General features: G+C 40.8%; 1 protein-coding gene across 1 annotated transcript in view; it reads left to right on the top strand.

Annotated features, from left to right (window-relative positions):
* Positions 1-847: 847 nt before the first annotated feature.
* DCC (DCC netrin 1 receptor) overlaps positions 848-20,612 on the top strand; it is a 1,198,282-nt gene continuing 1,178,517 nt past the window's right edge. Inside the window, exon 1 of the mRNA XM_030810404.1 lies at positions 848-1,639. Within this exon, the coding sequence (XP_030666264.1) occupies positions 1,549-1,639 (91 nt within the window). The 5' untranslated portion in view covers positions 848-1,548. The remainder of the gene's footprint in view (positions 1,640-20,612) is intronic.

Genomic DNA, 20,612 nt, shown 5'->3' with positions numbered 1-20,612 from the left:
TGCAAAGGAACTCAGCTTAAAACAGTTTCCTGAAAGGGATTTACTGTTCACCCTTCCTAAGTTTCCTGCTGTGTGTGTGCGTGTGTGTGCGCTCACACACGCGTGTGTATGGTTGCTTCACTTTATCTGCCAGGGACTGGAGAAATGTCTCTCTTGCTTTCCCAGATCACCCCCTCCATTACATGAACCATCATATTTATCATGATACTTTATAATTATCCATTTAGCTTCTCTCCCGACGGATCACAAACCCCTTGAGGATAGAGACTGAGTCTCACTAGATGTCCCAACTATTTCCTGGGAGCCAACAGAACACCTGGAACATATAAGTGCTTTTAAATATGTTAAAGAAAACAATTGCGAGAGAAGAGAGAACACAGACGACATGAGACGTCCTACAAAAGGAGGCCCCTAGCTATTATGTCAGGAAATAACTTCTGGCCTTTGTCCGCTGTGTGTTTCAGGATCTCGATTTCCCTCCCGTCCTAGAAGGGAGTTGGATCAGGTGATTATTTCCAAATGAAAAATTATATTGTAAATAATGCCAAGGGCAGAGAAGGAAGTAAACATCCTGGCCACCTCCTCCGCCTTAAACGCCCGCCTAGGTTTTACAGTCAAATACAAAAAATTTCCTGAAGGCTGAGTGTCAAACACGGTCGCTGCAAAACCTCCAGACGCTCAGGATGTTCGCAGGCTCCATTGACAAAAGTGACTTCCCACGCTTTGCCCACAGAGGGCATCCCTGCGCATTGATACGCAGACCAGGCGAATGCAGCTGCTGGAAGCCTCCCCCGTCCGCTCTTTTTTCCCTAAGCCATAGTCTCTCTGCCCCCACCCCCTTCCCGTGGAATCTTTGCCTGATCCAGTTCGTTTCCCTCCGGTCTCCACATTTTCCCTTCCAGCCCTACACTTCTACGGATCAATGTGTAGTACGGTTCCAACTCCCAGCTCGCACACCGCTGGCGGACACCCCAGTAACAAGTGAGAGCGCTCCACCCCGCAGTACCCCCCGCCTCTCCTCCCTCGGTACCCTCGGCTCTTGGAAGAAAAACCAACAGCATCTCCAGCTCTCGCGCGGGATTCTCTCTTCAACTTTACCCAACCGACGACATGGAACCAGCCTCAACCTTTTAATGCACAGCCCGGCCACAGGATTGCCTTCCATCTCCTCTTGGTCCCTCCTGGATGTGGTTTATTGATGACTTGCGAGCCCCTCAGAGAGCTGTCTTCCCTCCTCTGGCTCCCTCCGTTTCCTTGAGTTAGTTTTCCGAGGTTTTACCGGGGCTCGGGATCTCTTGGACCGAATGGAACTTTTTGCTGCCTGCTTTTGCTGCTAATTCTGTCAGTGGACAAGGAAAAAGGCTTCGAAGGCAGCAGAGGCGCAGGGGAGGTGGAGAAAGAGGTGGAGGAAGAGGACGAGGAGGAGGAGGAGGAGGAAGCCGAAGGGGCTCGGCGCGTGTGTGTGCATGTGTGCATGCGTGTGTGAGTGCATGTGTGTGAGTGCTGCCGCTGCCCACGACCCCTGGCCCCGAAGGTGTTGGCTGAAATATGGAGAATAGTCTTGGATGTGTTTGGGTACCCAAGCTGGCTTTTGTACTCTTCGGAGCTTCCTTGCTCAGCGCGCATCTTCAAGTAACCGGTAAGTGGTTCTTTCCTTTCTTCTCGTCGCACCCCCTTCTGTACCCCACTTCCCTTCTCATTTCATTTGGCGAGTAGTAGAATCGGGGTGGGGGATAGCAAGAGATTTGGCGTTTGCGCTGCCCCCCATTTCCTCACCGATGAGAAAAGATAGTTTTTTCTTCCCTGGGGGCGGATGATGGTGAGGGGGATGGTACTAGGGGCGCCCCTTTGCTGTTTTAAAATCTGATGTTTCACGCATTTTTGCTTCTGCAAATACTTGGGTTGGTTTGGAGAGCCAGCGGGCTGGGGCAGGTGCTGGGGATATCGTTGAAAGGAACTGGGTTGGGTCCTTAAAGCCTCAGAAACCTACCAAGTGGGGAGGATTGGGGCAACAGGGGCAGGCAAGGAGGACATCCAGGGGCTTTGAGGAAGTCTGCGCAGAGTGCAGATGGTGGGGCTGAGTCGTTGGTGTGTGAATACATCTCCTTTTGGTTTGGATTTTTGGACTTGGTGATTGAGAATAGGGAAAGGGACAGCTAATATGTTTTGGTACTTCCAAGGAGGGGATACTGAAGGAGGCACAGAGTTGCCAAGGAGGAGGGGAGGCGTGTTTAATTTTGTTTTATTTTTTAACGGTGAATGTAGTTCGCAAGCTGAGTCTCCATATAGCTCCAGGACACCTCCAAACTCCAAGTGATTGATATTCCAGAGAACCGGCGCCCTGGCCTTGGCACTTGCCAAGCACAGTTTCTAATTAAAAATGGCAAAACTGTTTGGGGATTGGATCTGGCTAGAGCAGGAGAAAGAGGGACCTGAAGGCTGGCTGATCAGGACTGCTGTAATCTCCGAATACGGAGCTGGCGGCTTCGACGGCCAAAAGAATAGAAAAAGAGAAAAATGACTCATGATAAGGTCCACTTGTTTTGCGGGACCTCACCACAAGTGTGGATGGGCACTGGGGTACAGTGAGCGGGCCTGGCAAAGAAGGAGAGGAGAGCGGCTGGCTGACCGTTCAGATCCCTTCGGAAACGACCTTTTTCCAAATCCAAAGAAAAACAGGCTCAGGCAGAGACCGGGAGTTGAGTAGGAGCTCCCCAGTTCGTGCCTGGGAAATTAACAGGGAATGGCACATCAATCGCGGCCAAGCCCCCAGGCTCCCCGGAGCCCGCAGCTCCAGCTTTCTCGTCTCTGCTAAGTGCTGCATGGCCAAGGGTTGCGAACGCGAGCGGAAAATGCGCCTCTCACGGTCGCGAGGGATTCAGACAGTCAAGCGCCAAGGCAGCCCGAGGCTCCCCAAAGCTCGGCGCAGCCGCACGCGGGCAGGAATCTGCGCTTGCACTCGGGCTCAGCTCCTCATCTTCCTTCGGCCAGAGACAGAGAGAGCAGGCAGGAGGGGTGTGTGTGTGCGTGTGTGTGTGTGTGTGTGTGCACGCGCGCTCTCCTGTGATGAGCGCGTACTCGCATCCGCGCGTTTAGCCGCTGGTGATCCCTCCCTCCGTCCCTCCCGGCCGGTCCCCTCCTCCCCTGACTCTTCTCTCCCGGAGCTTTGTCCTCAACAATTACTCTCGCGAAAGGTGGCGGCGGTTGGGGGGTGAGGGGGGGGCGGTGGGCACCTCCGCAGTAATGAATAGGTGTCTGTTTTAAATTCCCTCCTGGAGACCCTCAAATGCTAGAGGCTGCGGGGAGGGGGACCCTCCTTCTGCCCAGAAGATTGACTTGGGCTTTCTATGGCAGTTTGGGAAACCTATGCGGACGGGAAAGGGGAAGTTCAGGGGGCATCCCTCACTGGGTAGAAAGTCTCCCTAACAGCAGCACTGCTGACCTGAAATGTGCTAGCTGAATGCACTGCATGAAGCAAGGTGTACAGAAATGAACAATGATGTCTTGTCAATTACACGACAGTATTTTAAAGCTATTACTCAAGTGACTTTTGTCTGGCATAGAGTGGGGGTAGATTAATACAGATAAATTTATGTGTGTTTTATTAATGTCTAAATTAATTAAATATTCTCTTTTCACTTATTTACGTTTCTTGTCCAGGGAGTCAGGGCCATGTATTACTGCTTCATTTTAATTTTCTCCTCAACAGACAGATCTATGCTTGAAAAAGCAGATGTAAAGAAGAGATACATACACACACAAACACATGGGTTATGTTGGTGGATAGGCTAACGCATCTAAATCTTTAAACTTTTCTACACTTCTAAATCCATATCTGTTATTTGCAAGTGAGTTGTGATGCAGTTTGCGCAGTTCGCAGGAAAGTGGATGGTGTATTTTTAAGATATTGCCAATTCACATCACTCTGGCCTTTGCTCATTAATCTGAGTATCACTTCTTTCTCTTAGTAATAATTTCCCCTGTTTAGGAACATGGCAGGAAACTTACAACAAGAAAGCATAGTTCACTCTATAAAAGGACCAGTAGGAGGTGCCCTTAATAAGGCCAAGTGTCTAGCTTACTGGCAGTGAAATTCCCATTCAGCAGGGTGTTTTAAAGACTTTGTTGATTGGTAACAAAGGATTATGGAGACTAGCACAATAGCACTGGGCCCTTTCCCACTTTCTAGGTAAAGTCTGAAGCTGCTGTAGATTTGTATGAAACTGTGATGATTTAACAAAGGACAGCCCTGAACAGTGTCAGTAGAGAGTGAGGACTTGATGCTGGGGTAGGATGATGGTGACTTTTTAGTTGGCTTCTGTAAGATGTCATCTTCTTACATATTTGACATGAGCCACAGGCGCAGGAACCATACAGAGTCTCAGGGGATCTCAGATAAGATAACAATTTTAGATGTTGGATGTTAATGAGTGAAAAATGAGGCATACATATTAATTAATTCTTCATACATGTTTGGGTTCCATTGCACTGAAAAAAATCTGTGAGTGTTTAATGTAGTCTGGATATGCTGAAATGAGGCTGGTCGCCCTCCCTAGGCGACTTCTCATTCCCCCAACCAAAGCAGATCAGATGCCTCCATGTGGGTTTGCTTTTGAGTGGCGGGAGTATGGCAGAGCCTGAGGGCTCGGGGTAGGCTGGCCGTCTCTCTCTCCTCTGTGAGTGCCGCAGTATAAATCACCAGTGACCTGTCAGTGTCCATTTCTCACACAGCAGCAGCTGCCCTCTGAGTTATAAAGCATGTGAAACGGCCACCACATGTGTTATATGTGAATATATTAGGCTTAGTGCCTTTGCTTTAATGCTCTTAAAAGCCAGCCTGGCTTGAGATGCTGATAGGCATTTTTTTCTGGGGAGAGATTTATAACTTCTCAGTGTGTATGACTTAAATTTATTCTCTGGCAAGTTAACCTGTTAGCAAACTTCCTTATTGTTTTCATTGAAGAGGAAGAGCCTTAATCCTATCTAAATTCGTGAATGAAGCTCTGCAGAAAGTTTCTCCTAGAGTACAGGATATTTGCAGGCTGTAGTATGGTTTTCTAAACCAATGAGAAGCTTGACAAGATATATGGGGAGGTGATTTTTTGGTGGGGAGGCGGGGATATTTTTACTTGTTTTTAGAGAGGGAAGTTGTGATACTACATCTTCTAAAGGACTTCCAGCAACTCAGTTATCTCAAAAGCATCTTTAATGAGAGGAAATGTTTCTCGCTTCCAGTTTCATAAATCTAACAGCCTAGGCTTCTTCAAATGCATATAATATGCTCCTGGAATGTTTGCAGCTGCACGCAGTAGGGTCATCTAGTATGATCACTGTCATTTGGAAATGAGCCCTGATTTAAATTTTGACTTCCAGACAAAACACTTATCTTTACCTGGTGCCGCATGTTTAAAAGCAGTGCTGAAGTTTCTGAACAGAATATTTCTTTCCATGGGAGACTGTCCCCTAAGATTACATTTTAAAGTAAGTGTTCTTACTATTTCTTCGGAGAATTTGCCATCCCAAACTTTGCATATGAAACTTCTTCTTCATGATTCTACCAGTAAAGATAACTCTATTTAAAGAGAATGCAGTTGTTTCCGGGTATTTCTTTAAAATTAAAATTCAATGTCCACATCCACACACAAAGAAGGAGGATTTCCACCCCCTCATACCTTCTCCTTCAAATAGATGACTTTGGTGTGAATTATGATAGCTCAAATTACATAAGGGCACTTGCAATTTCACTAGAGAATGAGTTCTTGCCTGATTACAGATCTTCCTACTTTCCATAGGAAGTTTCTGGCCCACACTACTACCAGAAACTTGCACCAAATTGGGAACACATTGCTCTGTTTTGGTATTTGTTACCCAGCTGTACATTTTTGAAGGACTAATCTACCTCAGATGAAAATCTCTTAGATGAACTATATACATAAATTTCAAGAAATCTTAGCTTTGCCTGAGGCCAAAGAATAACGTCACAAACCAGCTGAAATTACTTGATTAATTGATTAATTAACTAAAGATAAAAAGTCACTTGGTTCTGGAAAAGTACTGTACTCCCTAAAGAGGAATAGTCAATACTATGCACATTTACAATTCATAAAATGTAAACGTCAAGTCTTTTTCCCCCTCTTTTTCCATTCCTTTCTTATAATGCTCTGGAGGAAAATTTAAGAGTTTCATGAGTTGTCACAACAGTTATATCTTAAGGAATCATAGCTTGGAATCTCATTAACTCATGATTGATAGACACTCAATTAAAGAGCAACACAATGTCCGGTGAATTTTTTGGCAGCCTGCTGTGGGCTGCTTGCTTCTTTTCAGCTGGTTTCTAAGGAATCGAAACTCTCATCTCTAAGAGGTGTGGCATCAATACTGCCTCCCTTGACGCAGCCCAAGAAAGCCTTTCTCATTCTGAAACCAAGGCTGTGACCCACAGGCACTGTGTTTAATATGCTGTGTTACACTTTGCAAGGTCACGGGGATTTGCCTTAAAAATAAATTTTTAAATGTTCGTGCAAGCTGTTTTTGGTGGAGAGTTAAACTGTACTCTAAAAGCAGCTAAATAGTGTTGTTATCTTAAGACATTCTAACTTGTGGCCTCTCGGCCAATATTATTGAAGTCCTAGAGCTCACGATCTTTAAGAGAGGCAGGAGTGAGCTCTGGAAGATGATAGGTTATGCCAACCTAGTTAAGCTACTTTTTTTTCCAACATGGTGTTAGCAGGTTGGAATAATAGAACTTTAACATTTTTCAAAGTTACTACTTTTCAGAGGAAAAAACATTTCTTAATAGTATCATAATATCAGTAGCATGGCACTGACCCAATGTATTTAAGATATTGTTCTTCAAAACAAGATCTCAAGGAAAGGCCATGTTAAACTTGTCAAGAAGAAAGGATGAACAATCCAGATTATTTTCCCTGCAGGCCAATAAAAAATGTGCAAGATAGAATTCCATGTTGCATATGCCAAATAGGTAATAGCAAAAAATAATATGTAAAGCATTATGCACCTTTATCATTGCAGCACTCAGGTAAATGCAACACAATTTAGTACCACACTTTTTCTTTCTCTCACTCTAGAATGTTAATTCCTTATATTATATTTCTCTGGTTTAACACCATACTAACATGGAGAAATACAGGTTGGCTGACTGATGATCAAAATTATTATAGTGCTCCAAAGTTATTTGACAAATTTTAGCCTGAGGTTTAACAACTAAATCCCTTTAATTCAACTACTAAATAAAAGTGTTTTCTTTGATAGTTTAGGAATATCTGAGCTTTGTCCCAATGGTGTGGTTTAGAAATACATAATAATGCATAAGATTGAATATGCCTTCTTTTTCAATATTGATGGGAATTTGCCAATGGTAATACCAGTGCATATTGCTTTTTTATTAATAGTTCCAAACAACCATATTATTCACAGCTTTCATTTCTTGGGGGGAAAAGTTCAAGTAGGAAACACACAAATCATTCCATATTTATTGATCATATTTTTAAGGCTATTCTTATGGTATGACTTCTGTAGGAATGTTTCTCTTTTCTAGTAAATTCCGTGAGCCCAGTGTCTATGATCTACTTCTACTTCGTGCTATGCTTTAGTTTAAATTTCACTAATCCAAATTTTTTGACTTTTAGCTTGCTCAGTCATTTCACCATTGCCCTCCTGGGAGGAGGCCCCTTTAAGACCATTTGTGGTTATTATGATGAAACTTAAAAGGAGTATTTATTGCAATTTGGAGATTTCTTCCTGGTTCATCCTTTAAATATTGGTTCTTGCCTGAAGACCATCCCTAAGAGTATCTAGGACAAACATGTTCCACTGAATTAACTGAATCTTTAAGATGTTATCTGATGAAAATACCAACTGGTTAGTGAATTGTGTCCTGATAAGAGGACTTGTCAATACAACATTTTTCTGGACCATCTACAATGTTCTTAAACCTGAGTTTACATTTTTACGAGAGAAAAAAGAAGTTAAGCAGTTAATATAAATGTTTTTAACTCAAATCACGACATTTTTAGATCTTATTTTTCTACAGCCTTTTAGAAATATTTCTCCACTCACTTAGCTGCCTCTTTAAAAGTATGTAGAACATAATTTAATCTGTTCTTAATAGATACAATACATCACTGTGACTTCATTATAATATTATGTGATTTTATAGGGATAATTTTTGAAGGCATTGCATCATACAGAACTGTTTATTTTCCCCATCAATTGACCATGGACTGTTACTATTGTTGAGTTTTAGCTCTGGCAATAAAATATATTTTGTCTACATCTCCTGTTCAGCTGAAACTTCTCCCTGTATAAAACTTCCTCAAAGCAGTTCTCTCTTTTAGTTTTGATGCTAAGACATAGGGGACTAAGTTTTGTTGGGGTTGTGTTTAAAGTAGGAGAGGAGATTAGAAAACAGCACCTGAATCCCTCATTAGAGGAATATCTAATTAGTTTTAACTAATGATTCTGTAGCATCTGATATTAATTTGGATGTCATTTGTACTTTGCACAACGTATTTTTCCTTAGTAAGTGAGAATGTGGACTAGATCAATTCTAGTTATATTATTAGTTTCAACATTATATAATTTATTTAAATTATGAACTGTACTATACATATAGTGTTTGATGTAGTTAATAATACAATTCATGATCATGATAACAATAATAATAATGTAATAATAACAAATACCCATGTACCCACTAGCAGTTTTCTGATTTTTGTATTAACCCCTTGCCTTTTGTACAGTTTTTCCACATATGTATACATCTTTAACATGTTACTTTACTTGGCTGTTCTTAACAGTAATAAAATAAATATAATGTATATATTCTCTAACTTTCAATTTTGCTGAACGTTAAGTATTTGAGTTTCATCTATGTGGATTCATATTGCTGTATTTCAGTCTCTTTCTCTGATGTATAATACTTCATGATATTAATTAACCATAGTTTATCTAATCTACTGTTGATGGATTTTGAAATTCAGTTTTTTGCTATTGCTAGTAAAGTTGGCATGAACATTCTGATGCATGTCCACCAGCACAAATTTGCCACCGTATTTAGGGTGCATACCTAGGAGTGGAATTGCTGAGTCACAGAAGGGTATCTTTACTTCCAGGAGGCAAAGACATGTTGCAGTTATTGAAACCCCCACCAGGGGCAGATGAAAGGCCTCTTTGCTTCATGCCTCTGCCAACACTTGGTATTTTCATATGCTTAATTTGCCCTCATCTGGTAACTTCTCATTGTGGGTTTAATTTGCATTTTCCTGATTGCTTATAAGTCTGAACATTTTTTCCATTAATTCGTTAGCTATTTGTGATTTCAGCAAGACAATTCTATGATTCTGTTTCTTCAACTGAGCAACCATTTGCTTTTAGACCTTAGTATTATTGGTAGTTATTTTGTTTCTTCTACTAAGCAACCCTTTGCTTTCAGGCATAGATGTTGTCAGTAGTCTAATGTTCAGGAAGTTGTCGCCTAATACTATACCATGTTGACTCTGGCCTAGGCTTTATTTAAGCACCTTCTCAAAATGTACACTGATTTTGAGTTGGAAAAGACATTCTTAGTCACTGTAACATTGTTGATTACCCAGAGCAAGTCCTGTCATGTTAGTATCCTGCCGTATCCTGTTTATTGTGTCTTTATAGAGAATCATTTACAGGGAAGCAGGATGCTGGGATGCCAGGCTTAATTTGAGGCTCATTATGAATCCCCTGAATATAATGGAACTAAAGGATAACTGAATCACAGAGTAGTAATGGTAGACACCAAATCTGAGTTAAAAATCTTAATATGACCATTTGAATTTGGGTATATTTCCAACATGGTAAAATACATAGGCCCAATAACATCGTTACATTTATGGCATATATGACTGTGAGTTTCAAACAAACACATGTGCTTTGTGCACTGCCCCCCCCGCCCCCAATTTTTGTTTGGGTTTATAATTGTTTCACCTGCTCCCATGGGACAGGCTAATGAAGACCCCTGAATGAAATAAAGCCTCAGATGTACTTGCAGAGGCCTCTATAGTGTGTTGCCTTCTGTGCAGACTCATTAGAGATGTGAGTCAAGGCTGAGACAACTAAGCAAACCCTCTGCACCCAGAGTCCTCAATCCATTGTTCCTGCATCTTTTTTCAGTCTCATGGGATCCCAGAAGAATATAAATTAGAGAGAAAAATCTGCAAAGCTTTTCCTTTCATGTTGAATGTCTGGGCAGAGCTGATCCCTGCAGGACAATTTCTGGTTATTTTCTCTCTCTGGTTTGAGGCATCTCCAGGGATGGTTTGGTGACTGTTTCCCTTGGGGAAGTTTTCAGCAGCATATCAGTTTTGCTGTTAAAAATTTATTTTACAATTTATCTGAAATAGTCCTGTTCTAAATGTTCTTCCCATCACTCTTGTCATCTGGCTCTTGATTCCTGCATACCCCTTTCAGTGACACTGCCTCTTCTGGGCTGAAATGTGTTCAATAATTCGAGCTGTAAATCACTCTTGCCTCCCCATTTGGTCTTTACTTAACCAGATTATAAATATTTAGTTCATTTGATTTTTCCTCATACCTCTCCAGAAGCTTAATCATGTTTAGTCTTCTTACTTTAACTCACTCTAGTTTGTTTATATCTTTCCTGTAATCAAGGGGCCTAACTCTAATGTGCTCTTCTAAGTAAGCTCTCCAAAGTCATATATTATAAAATACAAATTCGCATCATCTTTAGCTTATTGTACAGCCATAGACACACATGTGGTCTCTCAAAACTTGTGTTTTCAGTTTTCAGGAAGGACTATCAATGCCTAATAAAATCATTGAGATATTATAAGGACCAAATAAGACCAAGTATCTCATTGAAGATAATACAATAGTTACTGAGCCTTTACCAAGGATTACAAATAGATGAATAAAAGATATAGATGTATTTCTGCCCTGCAGGGGCTTTTCCTCCAGTGAAGGTGACAGGCACACACAGAGGTAGGTAGGATACAAGGTAGAACAAAGTACTCACTGAAAAGGGACACAAACAGTTCTGCTCTTCATGTGGTTTTTGTCATTGGTTCTGTTTATGTGACAGATTACGGATTACATTTATTGATTTGCGTATGTTGAACCAGCCTTTGCAGGGACATGGATGAAGCTGGAAACCATCATTTTCAGCAAACTAACACAGGAACAGAAAACCAAAAACCTCATGTTCTCACTCATAAGTGGGAGTTGAACAATGAAAATACATGGACACAGGGAGGGGAACATTGTCACACACCAGGGCCTATTGGGGGGTGGGGAGCTAGGGGAGGGATAGCAATAGGAGAAATAAGACAGGCTGATGGATGCAGCAAACTACCATGGCACATGCATACCTGTGTAACAAATCTGCACTTTCTGCACATGTATTCCAGAACTTAAATATAATTTAAAAAAAACCTCATATTAATATTTATTAGTTAGTGGACTGACAGAGCCAATTCATTCATCCTTGTATCCCTAAATTGATTGGACCAAAAAGAGGCAAGGGAGTTTTAAAGAGTTGTCAATCATGTTTAAACCAAAGTATTGGTATGGTAAGAATGAGGATATTATGGTTTTGCCTACAGATCTGGTGGCCTGTTGCTGTAAAAACATCCCCAGACTTTCGTGGCCCTTTCTTCCCATATTTCTTGAATGTGTTCCAGGTATTGTGTTAAGGTGGCAATTTAGCTTAGAGCCCAGTGAAATAAACATGCTAATCGAATACCTATATTAACAAAACCACAATTCCAAATGAGATAAGGCTTTAAAGAAAGAAAATACTGCAGGAGAGGGTCTCAGACCGCAGATCAAAGACAGCTTCCATGAGAAAATGTGACTGAGTTTACATCTGAAGAATGAGTTAAGAAGGGGATATTTAGGAGGGGCAGAGGAGAGAATATCAGGTAAAAAAAAAAAGTGAGCTCAAAGGCCCCATGGTGGGAGGAAAGATTGTGAATTCCAAGATCAGTGTACCCAGGGCCATGAGAACTAAACGTAATAATGGCTTAGCTAAGGCTGGAGAAGACTTTGGGATTCTCTCTCTCCAATAGTAGCTACTTGTACTTGGTAGATATTGACTGAATAAATTCAAATGAGTTCTTATCAAGGATCTTTCCTAATCTCAGTACAATGATTCAAAAATTTCAGCAAACTACATAGGCCACCTTTTCCTTGATTTTTTTATTAGATGTGAATTTATGAACCTATCTATCCTATATGTTTAGAGATACCTTACGAGGTGTTACAGACATATGTATGCAACCGAGAGAGGGACTTTGAAAAGTGTACAGAGCTAGAAAAATCCAAGTAATTATCAATTAACTTGGTAATAAGTCACTTCTCCTTTGAAAGCTATCACTGAACAGAGGGAAACAAAACTTCACCTTTTCTATAAAAATAGAATGGCCATGGACATTTCTTGTTCCTGTGGCCTCCTTCAAAATGTGTGCCTGAACATGTTTAGTAAACCTAAACCTAATTTTTTTTTGGAATTTTTACAGATTATTTTCTCAATATGATCCTTTTCTATGCATTTTGTCTCTGTTATTATTTCTTAAAAATGTGAATGAGTGTTCTCTTTGCTTTCAGCTCATTTACATTTGCTTTCAGCTCAGTTACAGCTCATTTAGAAGTCATTGAGCTTGTAACCTTTCCATGTCACCGGGCCTGGAACTACTGTACCACTTGAATCGACCTACCATCTACCACTAGATGTTGGAAAGATTGTTGCTACATAGTCCTGTGGTCTTCGGTCTTGATAAGACGGGGCATAGCCTAGGGGGAAAAAGCATCCCAGCTATTGGGTTTGATTGATATCCTTAAACTCACTGGACCTCAAATTTCCCACCTATGAAATGGACACAAAATCAACCTCTGCTTCCCAACTCTAAATTGGAGGTAAAAATTACTCCAGTAGTTAGCTATATAAAATACCTATTCCAGTGCCTGACTTATAATAAGTATTTCATAAATGCTAGCTATTGTTATTATTATGTTAGTATGGGCTACATTTATCCTGAGATAATCTTTACAAATAGAAAATTTCACAGGCACAGGCCAGCCATTCTAGATCCTGCCTCAATTTTATTGTTGTGATTTTAGAGACTTGAATATAAATTAAGATAGTCAGACTCCAATGGCAATTTTAAAATCAATCACATCATGGTTTAGTGGACCCTGGTCCCATGCCTTTGCTTGATTTAGAGGCTCATAAGTTAGATCTGACACAGTGCAATACTGATCAAACTTGGCAGCCTATAACACACTTACTGTGGATTCTCCATCCAAACCATCCTCCCCTATTAACTCTTCCCTGGTTGACCACGTCCATTTTCTACAGACCCATCATATACTCAGCAGGCACACCTAGAAGCTAATACTTGCTTGGTTAACATGCAGTACTGGGTATAATTGGTCCTGAGGGTCTTCTCTGTGGAGGAGTGGCTCTCATCTTGATTTTGTGTCAATGCCCAGCCCCTCTTCATACCAATTAATTTAGAATCTCGGAGATGCGGCCCAGGCACAAGTATTCTAAAATCTCCGATGGTGCTTCCAACATGCAGTCATGTTTGAGAATCAGTGTCCTAGGGTCTTTCTACTCCAAGTGTGCAGTCCAGGAATCAAGGCATTTGCATCACCTGGGAGCTTGTAAGAAATGCAGAAACCTCAGGCCACACCCAGACATACTTAATTAGAATCCCAAGTGACTGAGGAACATTGCCCTAGATGACTGAAAGGGTCACATAGGGAGGTGATCCTTGCCTCTATTCTTCACAATTGTAAGTAATCATCTAGTCAATGGGAAACTGCCCCTACCACACTAGTTTATCTTAGCTTGAAGCATCTATCGCATGCTTTGGCTTCAGGAGTTGGTCTTATAATGGCAAATTATGCCAACATCAAAGAGTCTTCTGGTTTATGGTTAGTGGCTAATATATTTCATGGAGACCATGACACGTTTCATTTTCCTTGAGATTACGAGCCCTTGAAAATGCTCTTTGTGTGTTCCATCTGCCTTTTCACTTCTTTTCTCATCAATACTCAATATAAGAACGCACATTTTACAATGGTCTGCTGGTTTTCATTCTATATTTTCCCCTCCTTCAACTCTCTTTCCTCCTTAAAAATGCTCAGACCCAGGGAAAAAGAAAGACACGTAAAAGAGACACTGAGGCCCTGGGCCCTCCTCCTCCCTCCCCGCTCTGTGTCTCAAGTCTGATGCTGAGAGCACACACATGCTCAAAGTGAGACCCTGATGGGGGCGACCCCATACTGAACCTCGCCTTTTGATTGGGGATGGTCTTCAGGGCATGAAATAGACCAAGTGCTCATTTGCCTGAGCCTCTGTGGCAGGGGAGAAGGGTATAACAGAGGTTTCTGAGGAAGACTAAAGCTTAACAGGCAGAAAGCTCAGTGCAGGGTTTTGAAGCTTTTGCTCTGCACTGCCTGGCAGAGAGAGCAGCTTTAACTGGCGTGCTCCAAATCAGAGTCTACAAGAAGAGAACGTGGGGGCTCAGCTGCGCAGATTGGATCAATCTGAATGAAAATCACTAGTGTTCCTCCTGGGGAGAGAAGTTTCTGCTTAGCTCATGAACTGTAGGCCCTTCTCTGGTCCTGGTAGTAAATGAGTAGGGCTTTTGTGGAAGGTTATGTAAGGCTGCTGTTTTCTCTCCCTGCCTAGAGTAAAATTCTATTTATAGAGGGGTGAACTGCCTCTCAGAGAAACATGCATTTTATACACTATAGCTTAGGAAAGATAATTTAATAAATCTTTAAGAAAGAATTAAGGGAAGAGAGAGAACAAAATCCTAGGCAGAGAGAGTGGGATATACGGCAAGAAATAGGAGAAAGAGAAAGCATCATTGCTCTGGACTTAGTTACTGGAGTAGTAATAGAGTGACCGATCATTCTTCTGTGCCTGGGACTGAGGAGTTTTACAGGAAGAAGGACTTTCAGTGGTAACAATAGGACAGCCCCAGGTAAACTGGAATGGTTTGTCACCCCTAATTTGGTACCTATGATGGAGAGGGGAGTAGAAAGAACCCTGAAAGATTTTCAGCAGGGAAATGGCATTTTAGATAACACACTGTTAGCCCTATGAGGAAACAATTAGAGAATGGTAGCAAGGCCTATTATGAGGGATGTTCTAATAGTCCAGAAAAGATGAATATCTTATTGGAGGTTTAGAAGCAACTTAGATGGAGGCCTTGCCCTCTAATCTTACGGCAAAGTCTAACTTGACATCCAAAACTGAAGGTTTTTTTAACCAACTCCTTGGCCAAAACACTGTCAGAAAACTCATTTTTGAATCAGGTTATCTTTTGGACATGAAAGGATGATGTACTTATTGGAGAAGTCATGTCTAGTACTTCTGTGTTCCACTGTATCTAGTACAGTGCTGAATGCATATTGATTATTCAATAAATACTAATTACCAAATTGGTTTTTATATAATGATTATTCTCAAATTTGCATGAAATCTGAAGTTTCTTTCTGCATGAGCTTCACAAAGTTCAGTTCAGGATATTGTCAATTTCAGGGTTACTCAGCTTTTACTTACCTCTTATTTAGAGGTTTATTCTGTTTTCTTTTTCTCTCCCCCCTTCTTTTGCCTGATTTTTCCTTTACATGCCATTATTAATAATTTTATTGGCAGCATTTCAGAGTGCTTGAGAGAAATTCAAAATTGAGGAAATTCTGCAAATAGCAAAATGTAAATGTATAAAGTCTATAGAATTTGCTATCTCTTTAAGCCCCATTACGAATGCATATAGGGCATTTGTTAACTCGCATATATGAAAATGGAACAAGATAAAGTAGGTGAATAATTATTTCCTACATAATAATCCCAGGGATAGACTCTGTGTTCACCTTCAGAGAACCATTCCTGAAGACTTGAGTGAGTCTATAAGCATTAAAATGTTATTTTTGTAGAAGTCAGTGGAAGTCAAGACAAGATGATGGAGATTTAAAAAAGCACGTAGAATGAAAAGCACAAAACTTGTGTTTCAAAGCACTGATCAGGCAGAAAAGGACCTCGGCAGGTGTTTGAGAAGACCCTTTTCTACTGATAAGGACGCAGAGGCCAAGAGAAGCTAAGTGAGCCTCTAAATCACAAATCTACAAATGAGTTCCATGAAACATATTATGTACACGTGGGTGCAAATCTTGGCTCTACCAAGATTTAGCTGTATGACCCTCACTATGATTCAGGGTCATTTGTAAAATTTGGAAAGCCATTGCTGAATGGATGACATTTTTGAAAAACATTACACTCAAGGATTATCACAGTCTTTGGCACATATTGAGCACTAAACTGTTTCTATTTTTATTTGTTCATTCAACAGATGTTTTTAAAGGTAATGTTTGATACATCATATTTGTTAGCTCCTGTGGTGTATTTAAACAGCATATAAACACACTGCCTCTGTTTTAGTTAACAAAATGGTTGGAGGAATAAGACCTAGGCAGTGTAAATATGTAAGAAAAAAAAAAAGATGAGCAGAGTCACAAGGCAATATATTATTGTATTATTAAGAACCAAATGAGTGAGAGGTGCAGTTAGAGGAGGGAAAGAGAACATGATCAGAAAGCCTTCCAGAATGCAGAGGGATTGAGTCTGGTAAGTAGGGTAATTGGGGGACATTACCCACATAGGACCTGACCCTATGTGGACACTGTTCTTTACATGTTCAGGCTCTGGAAGACAAAAAAGAAAAAAAAAATGATGGTGATGCTTCACTGCAGAGAGCTTCTCAGCCCAGGCACCAGATCTCATCACTAGCAATGACTTCCCTGATCACTAGCCTTTTCTAAAGTGGATTTATGATAAGGCTAGGAGAAAAAGGAAGAGAGACGTGGCAAGGTCATCTGAGAAGTAACTTTGGTGGCATACATAATGTAATTTTAAAATAAAGAGGCTTTACCTGTAGGGCTTTTTCTAATAGTTTTAAGGAGGTCTCAGAAGCTCAGGGAAGGACAGATGCCATCACACACTGCATTTTGAACTTGGAAATCTAGTAGCTGAGAAAGCATATTTAGGCTCCTGCACTACTGGAATAAGTCTGTGCTGGAAATTAATGTTTTCATCTTTTTTTTTTCAGCCCAGCTGCAAAATGTATAGAAAACTTTGGTTCAGGATGCCAAAACTCTTTATTACTAATGCATAAAGGGTGTTAGCTAGTTCATCAAAGATCTTCTGTACATTTTGCGGCCAAAGGGCAGGTAGCCCAGCTCAAAATTTGCAACGTAAATAGCTCTTCCTTTGTTCTTTGTTCCAGAGTACACAGTCATATGAGGTTATGATAATTAATAATTGATAAATTATTATTAGGATGATATTGTTCCATGCTTATCTGAGACTTTCTATCTTCCAATGGCTTTTGAATCTTTTATCTATATTCATCTCTCAATACTTCTATCAAATGGGCAAAATGGCTAATTTATCTCACATGTGTTATTAGTGAGGTTATGAGACTGGGGGCCAGTTATTTATTTAAGATCACACAGAAGTTACCTGTTCTGGCTGGAAAACCTAAATCTTTTTTTTTTTTTTTTTTTTTTTTTGAGTCAGAGTCTCAATCTGTCACCTAGGCTGGAGTGCAGTGATGTGATTTTAGCTCACTGCAACCTCTTCCTCCTGAGTTCAAGCAATTCTCCTGCCTCAGCCTCCCCAGTAGCTGGGATTACAGGTGCCTGCCACCACACCTGGCTAATTTTTTTGTATTTTTAGTAGAGACAGGGTTTCACCATGTTGGCCAGGCTGGTCTTGAACTCCTGATGTCAGGTGAAATGTCCACCTTGGCCTCCCAAAGTGCTGGGATTATAGGCATGAGTCACTGCTTCCAAATTTGGTTTAACACTTGTACTCACCAGTACATATTGGACACTTTCCAAAAGCAGGACATTCTACTCTTTTATTCCCCAAAAATGCACGTACTAAAAAAATGCCACCTAGCACTCAGATCTTGATTTCTAATACCATTCTCCAGTAAAAGAAACCAGAGCTCCTCAGGGAAATAGCTGATTCTGGAACTTATGCAGAAAACATACAAGATAAGGCTGGAGCATCTTGGAGTGCCAGAAAGGAAGAAATTCTTTAAAAAAATGAAAAACCCACAATGATAGAGTATGTCAAAGGGACACAGAACCTAACTGAAAGAGCTCTCAGTGGTCAAAGATGCAACAATTTGAGCAAGAAAATCAATCAAGTAGTTTCCTATTATAACCCAAACTATAAAATAAATATCCATGAGTACATACTGACATAAATAAATAATTGAATAAAAAAAGGGAAGAGACTTAGATAAATCCCCTATGCAGAAGAATTCCAAATATTTTATATATATATTCTACTCTTGAAGAGTGGATAGAGTACAACCCATATCCTTTTAAGTGTGGGCTGTGCTTAGTGACTTCCTTCCGAAGAGTGCGGTATACAAGGGGGAGGGGAGGAAGTTAACTACAGTAGAAAAATCGGCCGGATCGTGAGGTCAGGAGATCGAGACCATCCTGGCTAACACGGTGAAACCCCATCTCTACTAAAAATACAAAAAAAATTAGCTGGGCGTGGTGGCGGCACCTGTAGTCCCAGCTACTGGGGAGGCTGAGGCAGGAGAATGGCGTGAACCCAGGAGGCAGAGCTTGCAATGAGCCGAGATCGCGCCACTGCACTTCAGCCTGGGCGACAGAGCGAGACTCCGTCTCAAAAAAAAAAAAAAAAAAAAAATCTGACGAACACTACCTCAGCCAGGTGATCAAAGTCATCATCAGCAGTGATAAGTCATGTTGATAGCATGTACCCCCGATATGATGTGATGAGGATGGCATTTCACCTCTGTGATCTTCCTTTTCCAAATCCATAACCCCAGTCTTACAATGAGAAAAAGAATAGACAAACCCCATTTGAGATTCTACAAACACCTGACCATATTCCTTAAAATGATCTAAGTCTTCAAAAATAAAGAAGGTGTGTGAAACTGTCAGAAGGAAGAGGATACTAAGGAGACTTAGCACAAAATGTGATGTGTTGTCCTGGGTGGGATCCAGGAGCAGAAAAAGGACTTCAGGAAACAATGAAATACATTCTAAAGTAGGGACATTAGTTAATAATAATGTATCAATATTGATTCACTGATTTTTATAAATGTGCCGTGTTAGTATAAATTGTTAATAATGGGGAAACTTGGTGTGGGATAAATCAGAACTTTGTATACTCTTCACGACGTATCTGTCCATCTAAAACAGCTCTAAAATAAAAAGATTACTGTAAAAAATACTCTCTTGTTTGATAAGAGTGGGACACCAAGTAGAGCTCTAATTCCACTAAACTTGTTTTTTTTTCCTCTTTAAGGATCAGAATGGCACTCTTGTATGGTTATTCTGAGAATTACAGACCATGTTTCAGTAACCTTTAGTATCCCTGCATGTTTCTCAAAGTGTGATCACATCAACACCACTTGTGGGTGTTTTAAAATGCAAATATGCTGGCTTTGCCTCACACCTCCAGAATCAGGTCCCTGGGTGGACATTGAGGGGATAGGAAACAGCACTTTTAACAAGCTCTCTAGGTGATTCTTATACACACTTCACTTGAAAACCACTTGGCTGTGCATTGTCCCTAAAAGTTAATAATGGTGGCTCTCTATGTATTGAGATGGTCTTTGAGCTCAGGGGATGATCTGGAGTCAGGTGAACTTGGGTTTAGATCCCAGGCCTACAACTTTCTAATTGAGAGAACAAGGACAAGATATTCCGCCTTTTTTGTGCCTTTGTTTCTTCATTTGTAAAGCAGGAAAAGAACACTTAATTCAGAGAGTACTTATAAAATCATTTCAGAAAAGCCATGTAAATTATTTACCATATTACCATATTTACCATATTACCACTGCTCAACAGGCAGTGAGCACTAGCACGACTCTACTGGTGTTCTATTAGCTTGGTTATATAAATCAATATGAACATAACCAAAATTACTCCTCATTGTTACTGATACTCTCCACCCTCTAAAACTTGTCTTTGGCATCCTGCAATGCTTTCCTTACATGTTTCTAGGAGTCCTAAGAGCTATGTCATAAACCGGTTATCTTCTGCTAGGCATCTTCACATGTCTGGAAGTCTGGTATGCTTGCTAGCTTTCACGTCCCCAGGCAGCCACCGTCTCTTGCCAGCCATCCTACTCCTCTGGTAGATTGCTGCTGCAGCATCAATACTCTAGAACGTTTCCAGTGCCCGAGCATTATTACTGTGTCCACTGACAAGACTGTCCCAACACTGATTCTCCCTCTGTTAAACTCTATCATACTGCTCGTGTCTTCCGATTTATAAAATCCTCCATGACAACAATTCATTTAACTAGGGTCTGTAACTTTTCTCTACATATCACTTAGATTCAGTAGGAGAAGGGCTGATCTGGGGACAGATGTTGCATTTCCTATTCCCTGTCTTTAGCCTTTCTGTCTCCAAGCCACCAATGGAACTTCTTCCTTAAGTAGTATTTAAATCTGCCCTACATAAATGAGTTACTGCAGAGAGATGTCTGTGTTTTTAGACCATACACCATAGGCTGTTTCATTGGGTTTGAGGTA

Source organism: Nomascus leucogenys, chromosome 4, assembly GCF_006542625.1.
Source record: "Nomascus leucogenys isolate Asia chromosome 4, Asia_NLE_v1, whole genome shotgun sequence".
NCBI lineage: Eukaryota > Metazoa > Chordata > Mammalia > Primates > Hylobatidae > Nomascus > Nomascus leucogenys.
This window is presented reverse-complemented; position numbering and strand designations above follow the sequence as displayed.